This window comes from Aspergillus candidus (assembly GCF_002847045.1).
Source record: "Aspergillus candidus strain CBS 102.13 unplaced genomic scaffold BDW47scaffold_3, whole genome shotgun sequence".
Classification (NCBI taxonomy): Eukaryota; Fungi; Ascomycota; class Eurotiomycetes; order Eurotiales; family Aspergillaceae; genus Aspergillus; species Aspergillus candidus.
The window spans coordinates 862791-876522 of NW_020194008.1; the positions used below are offsets into that span (position 1 = coordinate 862791).

Consider the following 13732-nt stretch of genomic DNA (forward strand, 5'->3'; position numbering starts at 1 on the left):
ACTATAATAAACTAAGTAGCGACAGTGACAGTAGCAGCGACCAGACACGTAGGCAAGCAAAGCAGACCAGACCAGACCAGACCAGCATATTCCATAACACCAATAAAGAACCGAGCTAGATTGAACTGTTCACTAGAAGTGAAGCATGCTACCACATGCATACACACAATCAGGATTAAGAATCCTGGGTGATCTTCCCTTCTTTGGCGATAAGCGGCTTATTCGAGACCGAGTCAGGTCAAGTCAAGTCAAGTTCACCCGCCAAACTCAACAATTTCAAAGTAAAAAAAAAATTATGAAACAATTCAGAAAAAATGATCCTTCGAGTACAGTAGTTGACCAGCTTTATCCGGAGACGGGGGGACAGGATAATCTTGCGAGAGGGTGTAATGGGGCTCACCGACGAAGATGTCGGCGCGGCCGTGTAGACGGCGGGGGAAGAAGAGTCTGGGGGCGTAGAGGGGCTTGGGGAAGGAATTGTCGAGGATCATGAGGCGGACGGTTTGGAAGGTGATATGCTCAGTGATGCGGTGGGGGGCTTTGGGGTCCGAGACGGAGAGGAGTTCCGGGTAGGTGGTGGCGAGTCTGCAGCTTGAGCAGGTGAAGGTGTAGGTAGTGCAGGGGAGGGTGGGTCGGTCGCGGTGGAGGGGTGCGATGTCGTCGCCGAGGCCGTACTTCCTGTTAATGTAGTGGGGGATGGAGAGATGGGGGCAGAGTTGGAGCGGGAGCTGCTCGGCGGATTCCAGGATCCCGGTGCCTGAGAGACTGTATGTGGTGCGGAGAGTCAGGGAGCCGGGGTCGCCGGTGTCGGCGAAGGAGGCGCTGACGCTGATGTTGACGTTGATGTTGGTGTACTGGTGGTGGCAGGTGTGGATGAGGACTTCGACGGCGCGCCGCGTGAAGAGGTAGTGTAAGGGTCGCGGGATCGGGGGGTCCACTCGTCGAACTTTGCGCGATAATATTTCGACGTCTCGAACGGTGAGACGCAGACACGGGCAGATGATGACATAGCCGTGCGAGACGACGCCCTTGCCGCAGTAGTTGTTGCTGCTCTTGACGGGACTGCCGCGGGGTCTTTCGCGACGGCGGGGGGGATCGAGCTTTCCGTAACGGTGGAAGAATTCGGGTTTTTCGCAACGGTGGAAGGGCTCGTGGTATTTGCCCCAGTGGAAGAGCGCAGGAAAAGCTCGCGGGTGGTGGAGCATCAGACAGTCAAAGCAGCAGCGCCAGCGCGGGTGGTCGTTGCCCATGCCCTCGTGCAGGAGCGACATGAATTGGGCGCGCTCGCTGGTGAAGTAGCCGTTGCTGTCAGTCAGGTAGGGGTTGAGATTGGTCTCATTGAGGCGGATGGTGTGCGAGCGGCGGAGGGCCCGCGAGTAGTCGATGGCCGTGAGGAAGCCTTTGCAGGTGAGAGCCAGGCAGAGGCGCGACGCTATCGGCAGCCATCTGGCGATTTCGTACACGATGTCCTGCGGGACCCGATTGAGGGGGAAGGGTGCAGATACTTCTTCCTGCCGTTGATCCTGCTGTTGATCCTGCTGTTGATCCTGCTCAGTCCCCTGCTGTCTCTGCCGTCTGCGAGACGGAGAAAAAGCGTGGACAAGGTGGTCAAGACGGGACATGGCGAATCTGCATCCGGCGTTTGGATAGTTTCAAGTTCGCGTTTAGTATGAAGAGGGTAACAAGCATCTCGCTCGAGCCGGCGACCCTTCACGTCACGTCTAGCGGCGGTCATTGTGACATCAAAGCGTGAACTCAACCGGAACTCTGGAATGCGCCGGGAGAAGATATAAAGTTATGTTAGGATATGATAGGATGGAGTGGACTGGAAAGGACGGAAAGTCAAAAGATGGACTGGAGAGGAAAATGATGCCTGACCGGGCCGAATCTGATCAATCGGCTTACCACGTCTTACCAAGTCCAAGCCACCGGCTATAGATGATGATGCGTCCTGTTCTGCCACCCAAGTGGGTCATATAATTACAGTGATCAAAGTCTGAGCCAATTTCTGTATTGAGAGTTAATTGACCAGTGTCATGTACAGAAGAATCGCCAGTCATCTCGGCGAAAACCGATCGACAAGCCTACACAGTATGTATCTCTGCATGGGCCCCAGGTACCCCATATCCATGTTCCTCCGGGGTTGTTGACACACAAAAAAAAATATCACAAGACAGAAAAGAAAAAGGAAGAGAAAAAAAGAACAAGAATCCGCTGGCATGCCGGACTGACGAAACAAGAACAAAACCGAGATGCTTGTGCGATCGATGGGTAATGCAAGGTGGCCGAGACACGATTCAGAGAAAGACGGGATTCAAAACCACTCCCAACTCCAGGGGGTCCGACAAGGAGAGACGTTGCCATGATCGAAATGAATGTCGTAAAGAAGTCACGTTCATATGCTTTTTGACATCCTGGTCAACAAGGGCCAGCCACTTGTAAGCATTTAAGGAGAGACCGTAAATATGCAAGGCATTAGGGGTGACGGTGGTGGTAAAAAGAGAACAAAAAGAGACGGGGCAGAAGAAAGAAGGCGCTGAAAATGATATCGGCCGGATGCACGGGGCGGTTTTATTCATTCCACCCCCACACCTGCCGCAAAAAGTTGGCCATGTTGACTTTCTTGTTCTTCATGTCCAGCACCCAGGGATGTTCCAGCATCCGCCAGGGGGTCGCTCTCCGTGGAGGCTCTTTCTCGAGACTAGAACGAACAGGTTAGTCGGAAGGAGTTGGCGGTTCGGAGACATCCAACATACCAGCATTCAATAAAGTACTTGAAATTACTGGACCAACGGATCCCATGATCTTCTTCGTCTTTCAGCTTCGGAATCGGTTGTCGCACGATATAGGTCAGCAGGTCGATCAGACCGGCACGCGGCTGCATTTCGGTCCCGTCGGCCGGGAAAGGGAAGCGATGTTGCGCGACCTCCAGCAGGGTCACGCCGAGGGACCAGACGTCGGAGGTGATGGTGTACGACTGCCCGGTGATCCGTTCGGGGGCCATGTAGTAGGACGTGCCGATAAACGTGTTGGCGTCACCTTTGGTGCCGAACTCGCCACTCACTCCGAAATCGCACAATTTCACCTGACCATCGCGACACAGGAGGATGTTCGATGGTTTGATATCTGTCCGGGAATTAGTGGGAAACGAGCGAGTGGGACTCGGGCCGAGACTGAGAAACACCTACCTCGATGGATGATTTTCCGGCTGTGGAGATACGTCAACCCGTTCAACACGCCCTCCGCGACCTTGCCTAGTACCTTCTCGCCCGTCCGACCGCCAAGCTTTTTGACTTCCTTGTAGATACTGTCCAGACTACCACCTTCGCAAAATTCCATCGCAATCGAGATGGTCCCGGTCGACTTGTCCATGAACGCTCCGTAGTATTTGCAGATGTGATCCGAGGCACAGTCCTTGTTGAAGTTCAGTTCTCGAACGATCTGCTTCTTCACATCCGGATTGGGATCGGTCGTGATGATCTAGATGGGTTATTAGGAAAAATCACGGGGATGGGGGAATTCGAATAGAATCCTCACCTTCAAAGCAAACACGGTCTTCCCATCCTTCAACTTGCATCGGGTGACGGCTCCGCCGGCGCCTTCGCCCAAGCTACCCAACTCCACGATCTTCTTCTGCTCGCTGGCAGCCAGCCAGCCTTCATCGTCCAGGTCATCCGGATCCAGGGGCCTGCCCTTCTCCAAGCTCAACTTGTCCAGATCGGGGATCAGCGCGGTGACGCTATTCTCCCGCTCCATCGGGGCGGTGGCCTCGCGGTCCGAGTAGACGGAACTGATGGCGGACGACGGATCGGGGGTGCTGCCGCGGGGTTGTCGGAGACCCATGGCGAACGACAGGGCGGAGTAGTTGGAGGACGAAGCCGAGGCGGGGCCACTGCCCGACCGCGATTGACCATTGGGTTCGTTCAACCCCGAGGTGGCGAGAGAGAGCGGGGGCGGGCGACCGTTGGCGACCTGGGAGACGTCCTTACTGCTCCCCATGGGCGTCGCGAGTCGGAGCTGCGGCGGCGCTGGACGGGAGTTCACGGGGAGCTGCAGCTGGGGAGGGCCGTCGGGGACGGGAGCGGCCACGGGGACGCCATTGCCGGGGCCGGGACGAGCGTTGGGGGAGGGAGGAATGCCCAGGGTGAGTTTGGGGGCACGAGGGCTACCATTGTGCGAGCGATTGCCCGGGACGGGTGGCTTGAGGAGGGGAACGGAGGGTGAGGATGACATGGCGAGATTGTTTTGCCTCTCACCCGGCAAAAACAACTCGTTGGGGTCAGCCAAAGTAGCCAGATCGGCGGTCTTTGAGGAAGACACTTTGAAAAGAGGGGGGGGGAAGAAAAGGAGGTGGGTTTTTATAGCGGAACAAAGAAAGTCAAGAAAAAAGCAAAGAACGATCAAAACAGGAAAGAAGAAAAAGAAAAGAAAGAGGAGGCGTAGAAGGCAGAAAGAGGGATCAGAAATGGGTGAACAAAGAGAGAAGAGCGCGAGTGTGTGAGGAGAGAGAGAGAGAGAGAGAGAAAGTCAAGTCAGTCCGTGGGGCTGCAGCAACACGCGGCCAAGGTTGGATGAGAGGGGTCGAGAAATGGATGGAGGTCCAGAACAGATTAGACCGGAAGCATCGTAGTTAGGATAGGAAACGAAGCATGATAATCAAATGGATAGAATCAAAGAAGATGGATATCAAAATAACAATCAGAATCAACCAGACAATCAGTCAGTTCAGATAAAGCGAATGTAGATGGAGGAGAGAAGGGAGCCTGAGGTGTTGAGAAGGATGAAAGAAGAGAAGAAGTGGAGTGCCTGAGGATGACTCGATTGGACCAGAAACAATCAGTTGACTGGTACTTTGTCACGACCACCCAGGTACCTTCGGTGGTTGATAAATATGGTTGATGAAATAAGAACCTCAACCTAGATTGATCAGCATTGTTATCATCATTCCATCCCGGAGCATGCGACCGATTAATTTCAGCCCAAGTCGGATATGATGCTGATGGAGCCGAGACGGTGGATCCGCTCTGTTTCAAAAGGCTGACTGACGGAGATGTCCCAGACTGGATGAGGCGCAGCAATATTGATTGTTTGGATGGATTTGCACGTCACCTTGGGTGTGCCATTCTTCTCTTATTTTCGATCCACGGTCTGAACGTCCTTGAGCTCGAGTACCCAAGATAGGTACTTTGTAGCAGAGACATCGGGAGATGGACTCGATTGAGTGTGGTCGGTGAGGTGAGGAGATGCGATGGATGCCTCGGTTCCCAGGCATCCACACCATCAGGCATCCACATAATCTTTGTAGTTTCCGACTGAAACGGCCCAACTGCACGGCTGCTTGGGTATCATCATATCTTATCGTTCCTGCGTTGGGACTGTTCGATAGTCTCAGACCATAATCCTCTCGACATGGAACCTAAGGGCATCTACAATACTCCGGACTGACTACAACTTGGCTTCTGACCGGTGTGGCTGTTCACCACCTATAAAGTTTGAACCCTCCACCCACCAGTCTCGCACCATGGTTAAGGATAGTCTGATCAGGGCGGTTATATTTCCCATCAGCCACACTTCCCTTCCCACTTCCAACCATTCAGATCTTCCTATCACCCGGATCAACCGACTGAAGAGAAAAATATAATCAAAGGAAGATGAAGAAAAAAAGAAAAAAAATCCAATGCAGGTCGCCGAAAAAAAAGATTAGTTTGGATCCTGGTCGCGTCCGAAGGGCGGACCCCTCCGATGTTACTAACAGTAGGCTCCGAACAAGAAAACCCCCGACGCGTCAGCCAACAGAAAGAATGATGAAACCCAAGCACGTTAGGCTTCGACGTTTGCTCTACATCTGAAGGGGGGAGACTTGTACTGGATTCGGGCGTCAAGTCCAGACGCTTTGACCGCAGCGAGGCCAATGACAGGACAGGATGACACGTGCGGACTTCAGCCCTGTGGTGATGAAGCGGCAGCAGCGGTTTTAGTCGTAGCCATTGACATCATCCGGCGGCTGTATCTTCGGATCTTGGTTAGGTGAGAGGATTGTTTGGGAAAGGGAGACCTTCGAAGGCCACTAATAAAAGCAAAGGAAATTAAAAGAGGGAAAAAAACACAAGTGACATCGGAGGAATCAAAGTGCGGTTGACCCACTAGGAGAAAAAAAGAAAGATAAAAAAACTCGGGGGGGAAGGGCAGCCACACTGCACAGTGCACAGCCATCATTGACTTTTCTTGTCGTTCGATGAAAATTGTGTAGCCCAAATCCGATAGATGGTAACCGTGGGACGCATCTCTAAAGAAAGAAACGGGGTCCATAAGGAGGCATGAAATGGACTGCCAAGCGGGCACCACTCGCACTCCATCCCAGGCTCCAGCGATGAAGACAAGAAGAAAAGCCCGTCATTATTAATTAGGACCTGTTACGTGATTGACCGTAGTCGGTAACTCTCCCGAGGGTTGACTGATCAGCATCACTGCTCCAGATATTGAAGGACGGAACATGTGGTAATCTTCAACATCCTAATTCTGGGAGCGTCCTAAATAGATAGTATAAGTTAACCATAGGAGGTGTGGTGTCAACGTCCCCCGTAGTCCACACCATACTCCATAGTCCAGCTGGCAGGCAACTCTTATCATGAACAAGGAGATATTCCTCGGTACCGGACGGCGGCCGATCCTCGGTTGCAGCCCATCGCAACCAGACTTGTCCCCCCACTAGATCATCCCCGATCATCCCGGTTCCTGCATTAATAGGAAAGGTAGGCGGCCCCAGGCGACGCTCCTGGCGACGCCCCAGTTACTGTTAGGCTGTCAATTCGTGACCGGTGACCGGCAGTACCAGTGTCTAGGACTAGAGGAAGAGATACTCCTGACACACCATACACACCACGATAAACTAACCAATACCCAGGTCAACAGGTAGACTACCAAGGTATCCGTAGTATGAACCAAAAAGACGGTCGTAAGAACAACGCAGCCATGGTTACCAAACCTGGAAACGGCCGAGTAGCGCACATCACAATTGTTGCACTGCAGGGCTACTGGAGAAGAAGGGGGGGGAAAGACGAGCGAACTTCTTTTCTTCCCCTGTTGATCGGTGGAGACTCGCACATGTGGGCATTGGGAAATCCAGTTTTCCCCTCTCTTTCTTGCCTCTCTTTTGTCGAATCGAGTGTGCTGTACGAGGGTTGAGTAATATTATTGAGTTGTTCCACTCCTTTCAATAAAAATCTCCTATCGACCGCTGTTCTTAACTTCCCAATATCTATCTAAAGACAAAGTTAAACAACAAGACGTATGCTATTTTTGTCCCCAGATAAACTATCAACTACCCCAAACTATATGATTCTAAAATCAGGGTTAAAAAACAAGGATGAAAATTAAGAAAAATTTTGGGTCAACCCCTGAACGTGCTCCTCCCCCCGCCGCCCCTTTTCGTATACCTCGACTCTTTCGGCTTCCCCTACGCACGGAAGACTGGAAGACCGACCGAAGAAGCCGCTTGAACTAGCCGGATTCTTACAGAATCTGGAGAAAACGAGCCGGTCTAGATGTGTAGTCAGTGGATGTTGAGTGCCCACTGCGGTTCACCGCTATCTAATTATTATCATTGTTGGATGTAGCTACTAGCTGCCTTGTAGGTGCGACGGTGTATGTGCACTGATATCTAGACGCGGCACGTGGCTGTCAATAGTCTGTCGATTGTCACGACTAGACGGTGGAAGCCTTTCAAACGACGTGAATATTCACACTACCTCCTGAGTTCTAACCCTGAATATTCGAGATAATCGAGCAATCACCAAATCCCTTTTACAACATCCAACATCCAAACCGAAGCCTAGGCTCTTATCCACCACCCGTGCGTTGAGAACCCATATCCAACCCCCAAAAGTAAACCCACTATCAAACCTCAACAGTCAACACACCAGTCCCTACTTACTAGTCACTAGTCAGTCAAACAATCAATCAATCAGTCAAAGTAACACAACGGCCCAAAAAGTACCCGCACCTTACCAGCGCCACTCCCTAAAAGTCAAAAAACAAACGAATAAAAAAAAAGGAAAAACCCCCCATAGACTACTCCGAATGCAAGCCAACCGACGCCTCACCCCCTGATTCTTAATCCCACGACCCCAGAACGCAGACGACGATATCAACCTAACAGGGATAAGCTTTAGCTTCGAAAAGTGTGGCGCAAGTCGAGCGACACACCACGCCTTATTTTCCCCCCTCGACGGGCGTCTAGACTCTAGACCCCCGTTGTCTATCAGGGATGATGGATACGTTGGCGTAAGGCTCGGAGATGAGAAGCTGCCGCTGCGTCCGTGCGTGCGCTACGCGGCGCTGCAGGGCGCATTCTCGCCTGGATGTCTCGTTCGATTTAGGTCTCGGGGGACGGTGTCTGGATAGGGTAAGATCGTGGGATGCTTGTCGGTAGTTTAGTTTAGTTTTACGGTGCATGAAGGATTGAGGATGTAGGACGGTTGGACGTAGTCTGTAGTCTGTTACTATGGATGGACTACGGAGGGAGATCGTGGTTAGCCGAGTATTGTACGGTCGGAGTCATCCGCAGTGAGGGATCTAATTGCGAGTGGAAATGCATCCTGGTTGCCTGGTTCAATCAGTCGATTGGCTGCTCAGGATGATACCCAGAGATAGGGCTTGATTTAGATGAATACGGAGTCAGATTGGATAGTAATCGGGAGGACTGGTCGAGTAAGGATTGGGTTCATTCGCCACAGACAAAGCCAGGGAACAATCCCACCTAACAATGGCTCAGATGATAGAGCAAAAATATCAATTAGATAATAAAAAAATAAGAAAAATAAAAAAGAAAGACACCAACAGGAAAGGAAGGTCAAGGAAAGTCAAGAAGGAGAAAAAAAGAAAGGAGGATAAAAATGGCAGCAGGAAACAGGGGGAAGTGGATATCGACCCACCAGGATTCCGATCATTCGTCTAGAAACCACAAACAAAGACCCACGGCGGGATGAGTCCAGGTGCATGAATGGCTCATGGCGTCAGGAACGGATCCTGCTGGTCCATTCACTATACTGTGATTGGCTGTGTAATGGACCTGAAACGAAGTCTAACTGGGGAGGGGTGGTGGTTCAACGTCTGGTGGCTTGGCCGTTCCCCTGAATACTATGAACTTGTTCTTACCAGGATATTATCCGTCCAATGAGTGGGGGAATTATCTGCAGGGGAATATATGCAGTCTCTGATTCAATATCAAAGGGTGAGATGAGGGTAATACCTGAAAGAAAGAAAAAAAAAGGTGATACAGAGAACTCTGAAATTATGGGATCATCCCCATGAGGAGACTGAAGGAGACTGGGGAGACTATTGTCCCCCCAGTCTAGCAGTCCATGACAGCACATCAAGTTCCAAGGAGTTGAGAAGACTGAAAAGAGCAAAGGACCGACAGATCAACACCAGCTCACTTCGCATGCGCCAGACTAACCCCGACACTAGTGAGTTAGTGATCGCGTAGTTGATCCTGCCCACGTCTCCCTCCACCAATGATAATCCCATCGATCCATTAGACGGATCCCACGAGGTCAACCGAGTCCGACGACTCACCGCATTCCTCTCCATCATTTGATCGGGGAATGGATGATTGACTTTGAGTCTAGTTGACTAGTTGTACTGGGAAGGTCTCCATCTATGGACTCCCCTTTTTTCTTCTTTTCCTGTGGTTTTTAGATTATATTATTATAATTTTTTTTAATCATTTTTTTACTGTACTATAATTATAATCATAATAATAATAATAAAAAAACACCCTGAGACGATCTCTCCAGGGTAATCTCCCAGGCCATACAAAGGTGTCCAGTTCCCCCGTCTGCCTCCATCTTTTCTTTCTATCCGTTCTTTCTTCCCAAGCCCCAAACTTTTTACTGCTTGAAGCATTTACGCGTTTGACTTCGGTCTGTCACTCTTTTTATACCCCCAACTACCACCACTCTCTTTTTAATTCAAACCCCCACCTTAAACCTACCTTGACGGTTTTATTTTTTTGCAACCCGCAAATCAAACACAAAAATCACATTCAAAATGCGTTTCACTGCCGCCACTGTTGCCCTCTTCGCCGGCCTTGCCGCTGCCCTCCCCAACGGAGACGTCGAGACCGTCTACCAGACCGAGGATGTGACCATCACCTCGTGCGGTCCTACCGTCACCGACTGCCCCGGTAACCAGACCCCCACCTCCACCCCCGAGGGTGCTGGCGCCGTCACCCCCAGCAACCCTCCCCCGGTGGCCGTCACCTCCTCCGAGGCCTCCGAGGTTGCCAGCAGCACCGGCGTCCCCAGCAACAGCGAGGCCGTGCCCCCGGTTGCCCCCACCAGCGCTCCCGCTCCCCCCAGCGCCCCGGCTCCTTCCCTGTCCACCTCGTGGCAGAAGTTCACCACCTGCGTGCCCCAGGTCAGCTCCAAGCCGGTTGTCGTTACCGTCTCTGCTCCCGCTCCCACCAAGCCCGCTGGCAACAAGCCCTCCGTCCCCGTCGTCCCCACCGGCGTTGCTTCTTCCTCTGCTGCGGGTGCTATCCCCAGCGGTGGCGTGACGTGAGTATTCTATCTCCCATCTACTCTCAAACTGTCCCAACTAATAAATATCTAGTCCCTCCACCTCCGCCCCTGGCTCCCTCTTCACCGGCGCTGCCAACACCGTCAGCGGCTCTTTCGGCCTTGCTGGCGCCGCCGCCGCCGCCGCCTTCTTCCTGGCTTAGATTCCCTTCGTGTCTATAGTGTAACCCCGGGATCCCTCTCAGTTTGAGTCTGGGCCTTGAACCTCGCTATATACCCCGGCGGGGAGAACTTGTCCAGGACCAAGTGAATGTGGAGTTGTGTTTATAGGGAGAGATGTGGATAGGAGAGCGGACGAGGGGGGTATGTTATTTAGCTTTCGTTTTTTTGTGTTGTTGTGAACCTTGTGGTTTGGAGGAAAGTATAATCCGATTCTTTGCCTGATATCTTTTTTTTATATCTCTTACTTTTTATTTTTCTGCCTTTCTTGATCTTTGGAAATGTCCTATTCGGACTGCTTCGGAGGAGTTTGTGTGAAGCATGCTCGAGCAAGCCTGGCTGGTTGGATACGATTTAATGTAAACCATGAACGCTTTCACAATCTTCCTGTAGGGGCAATTTCCAATTATCTTTTTATTCTCTTTCTAACATATACCTTTTATTTGTATGATTTTATTCGGTCTGTATAATTAATTCTATGTTATCGAATTGATGAGGTAGTTCTCATTATTATCTAGTAGAGAGTACGTGGTACACAGTATCAGGTAGAAACAGATGCATGGACTCGTCAGCTGGAAGGCAAGGGGCAAGGCAAGGCTGCGAGGAGCGCAGCACAGCAGTGCAGGCTCGTCTCACTCGTCTCACTCTACCCATTGTCCCCCCCTGAATATCCCTCCCCTACCCAATTAGGGTAAGATTCTCGGACACTCGGACAGTCAACACCCGGACCGGCTACCTTAATGCTGGTATTCCACGAACTGTTAATGTAGTCAATAAAGTAGTTTGTGGTTATGCAACCTGAAATGATCAAAACACCATTTAATGTGTGCATTGTGTGCTCAACCCGTCTAGAAAAAAAATAAGGTAGGGTAGGATGTTGTTATCTACCAGGCTAAGGGAGGCGGTCTTGAATAGAGTAGTAAGTGACAGATGTTATTTCCACATTCACCGCCAGAGTGATCCTGTTGCAGGGTTAATATATTCCTGCTTACTTACTTCTAAGGTGGCCTGCTAGTTAGCTAGTGGGGTCAGACCATCAGACACTCCATTCATTCGATTGTGGGCTGGGCGGGAAGATTGAAAGTGATGGTGACATTGCCGTACCCTGCTTAGTTTACCTACCACTACCGCCTGGCAGGGTGCCTTGCCAGGTGGAGATTAGCCGCAGTACCAGATCGTTCATATTTACCTCTCTAGGTAAATGTAGTCAAACCTAATGCCCGCCCTACTTTCAACCTCCAGCTTAACTACTACCCAAGCAGGCAAATGGATTAGAATCCCGTCGACCACAGTGACTGTCTGGGGGTCAGATCACAAGAAGATCACTTGACAGGTAGTGCCATCTGCGGAAAATGGTCAGTTATTACCGTTTAGGGGATTGCTGTGATTTGCCCGTCAACCTTAGCTGAGCTGTCTATCGCACAGAGCCTACCCTACCCTAATGCCTTGTGATGCGACTAGTCAAGTGGTGATGTTTGAAGGCTTGTTTCATGTTATGATTTGTCTATTTTGTTTATGTTTTCGGTGCCATGTGTGTGCACGGAGGTAATTTCGTTTTTCTGAGGAGGACTGTGCCAAACTGAGAAACGCAGGCTGAATGGATGGATCCTGATCCTTTGCAGGAGGGGTCGCCTTTGGTAGCGAGGCTCAGTTGGCATCCTTTTGGGTCTGTCCAGCTGATACTTTGCTTTGATGTACGGGGTCATCGTGGTTATACTTACAATAGTATGAGGGGAGAGGGGTAGTAGTGACAATGGTAGTGGTGGTGGTAGCAGTAATAGTAGTAGTAGTGATGGTGGTATTTGATAGTTCATCGCATGGATGTTTCATCGACGTTGCTAAACCTACTAGACCATAGGCGAGATATATCACCCCGAACCCTATTCACCCCTCTTCCTGTCACCGCACTATTGAGTAATGACAGGATCACAACAAACCCAGATCTGGAATGCTGGATCTAACCGAAGAATCTTCCATCCTTCTTCTAGAAGTCGTTCCCGGGACACCCAGCAAATAAACCAGCCAAGCACGGATACACAGTGTGTCATCATAGTAACTATCTGACTCGCCCCCTAATGTGCGATGGTCCCTGTAAACAGAACAAGATGACCGACTATAATAAGAAATAATCATTATCATCATTAGTTCCGCCCATCCGCTAGCCATCCGCCATCCGCCCATCAAAGGATCGGACCCATCGGGGAATACTGTCGGTAGGGCTGCGCCGAAAGGGGCACTGCCGTGGCTGTGTCGCGTTAGGGTCTTGGCTTTCTTTCCCTCGTTGACGACGAAATGCTCTTTCAGGTATATGCTTATGAGGCACTCGTCTTACTCTGCTTTCTTTGTTCATTATATTATGTACCTCCATAAATGTAATTACGGTCATATCAATGCTTTCATATGTAGTTGCATACAATGGATTTACATGGGGATTTGATGATATACAAAGGCAAATATACTAACAAAGACTTCAATCCTTTGACCCCGATCCTTTGAACATGACGTGATGTGGTACGACCTCCGTCGGTCACTCCGATCCATAACCCCATCTTGTATCATACCTACTACGTAGTACTATTGCCGTCTCTCCTTTCAACTTCGCCTCCAAACAAGACACGACACGATCGCGGGGAACCCCGCTGACAAGCCACCCTCGGTAGGTGAGCAGTCACGGAAATCATTTTGTCCACGGACAAAACTAGACTCGAAGGAGTAGTTACTGGTGTTTTCCATTTGATCCTTCGTCGGACTGCCCGGTGGGAATCCCCCCAGTTTTGTACCGAACGGGGAAAAGGACGGGTTCGTGTCGACCCTTAGTCTACCGAATAAAGGAATTGGGGGGGGAAGTGAAACGAGTAAAACAAATATTGAAAACTCGAAAGGTGGGAATAATAAAAAAATAAAATAAAAAAGGGGCGCATGCTGGGGGTTTGTGTGTTGTTGGATGGCGATTATAGTCGATGGCGATGCTCAATATTATTTTATTGTTGGTG

The 13732-nt window shown here is 50.6% G+C and overlaps 3 protein-coding genes across 3 annotated transcripts; 1 reads left to right on the forward strand and 2 right to left on the reverse strand.

The window, feature by feature from the left end:
* Positions 1-305: 305 nt before the first annotated feature.
* BDW47DRAFT_122450 (uncharacterized protein) lies at positions 306-1622 on the reverse strand (the record flags this gene model as incomplete). The annotated part of the gene is made up of 1 exon (XM_024815836.1): positions 306-1622. One exon carries the CDS (start codon positions 1620-1622, stop codon positions 306-308), a length of 1317 nt encoding a protein of 438 aa, XP_024676030.1.
* An 845-nt stretch (positions 1623-2467) lies between these two features.
* On the reverse strand, positions 2468-4631 carry BDW47DRAFT_43887 (uncharacterized protein). Its single transcript, XM_024819040.1, has 4 exons — positions 3538-4631; positions 3189-3480; positions 2757-3126; positions 2468-2701 (listed from the first exon to the last, which is right to left on the reverse strand). Exons 1-4 carry the CDS (start codon positions 4231-4233, stop codon positions 2572-2574), a joined length of 1488 nt encoding a protein of 495 aa, XP_024676031.1. The 5' UTR covers positions 4234-4631; the 3' UTR covers positions 2468-2571.
* Positions 4632-9886: 5255 nt separating this feature from the next.
* BDW47DRAFT_98989 (GPI anchored serine-rich protein) lies at positions 9887-11256 on the forward strand. Its single transcript, XM_024820783.1, has 2 exons — positions 9887-10559; positions 10615-11256. Exons 1-2 carry the CDS (start codon positions 10051-10053, stop codon positions 10721-10723), a joined length of 618 nt encoding a protein of 205 aa, XP_024676032.1. The 5' UTR covers positions 9887-10050; the 3' UTR covers positions 10724-11256.
* Positions 11257-13732: the final 2476 nt, after the last annotated feature.

Excerpts from the sequence above, each read along its gene's own strand:
- BDW47DRAFT_43887 (XM_024819040.1), bottom strand. The coding sequence starts at position 4,233 with ATGTCATCCTCACCCTCCGTTCCCCTCCTCAAGCCACCCGTCCCGGGC. Across the intron at positions 3,481-3,537 it reads AGACCGTGTTTGCTTTGAAG|ATCATCACGACCGATCCCAA; the intron begins GTGAGGATTCTA and ends TAACCCATCTAG. Across the intron at positions 3,127-3,188 it reads CCGGAAAATCATCCATCGAG|ATATCAAACCATCGAACATC; the intron begins GTAGGTGTTTCT and ends ATTCCCGGACAG.
- BDW47DRAFT_98989 (XM_024820783.1), top strand. The coding sequence starts at position 10,051 with ATGCGTTTCACTGCCGCCACTGTTGCCCTCTTCGCCGGCCTTGCCGCT. Across the intron at positions 10,560-10,614 it reads ATCCCCAGCGGTGGCGTGAC|TCCCTCCACCTCCGCCCCTG; the intron begins GTGAGTATTCTA and ends ATAAATATCTAG.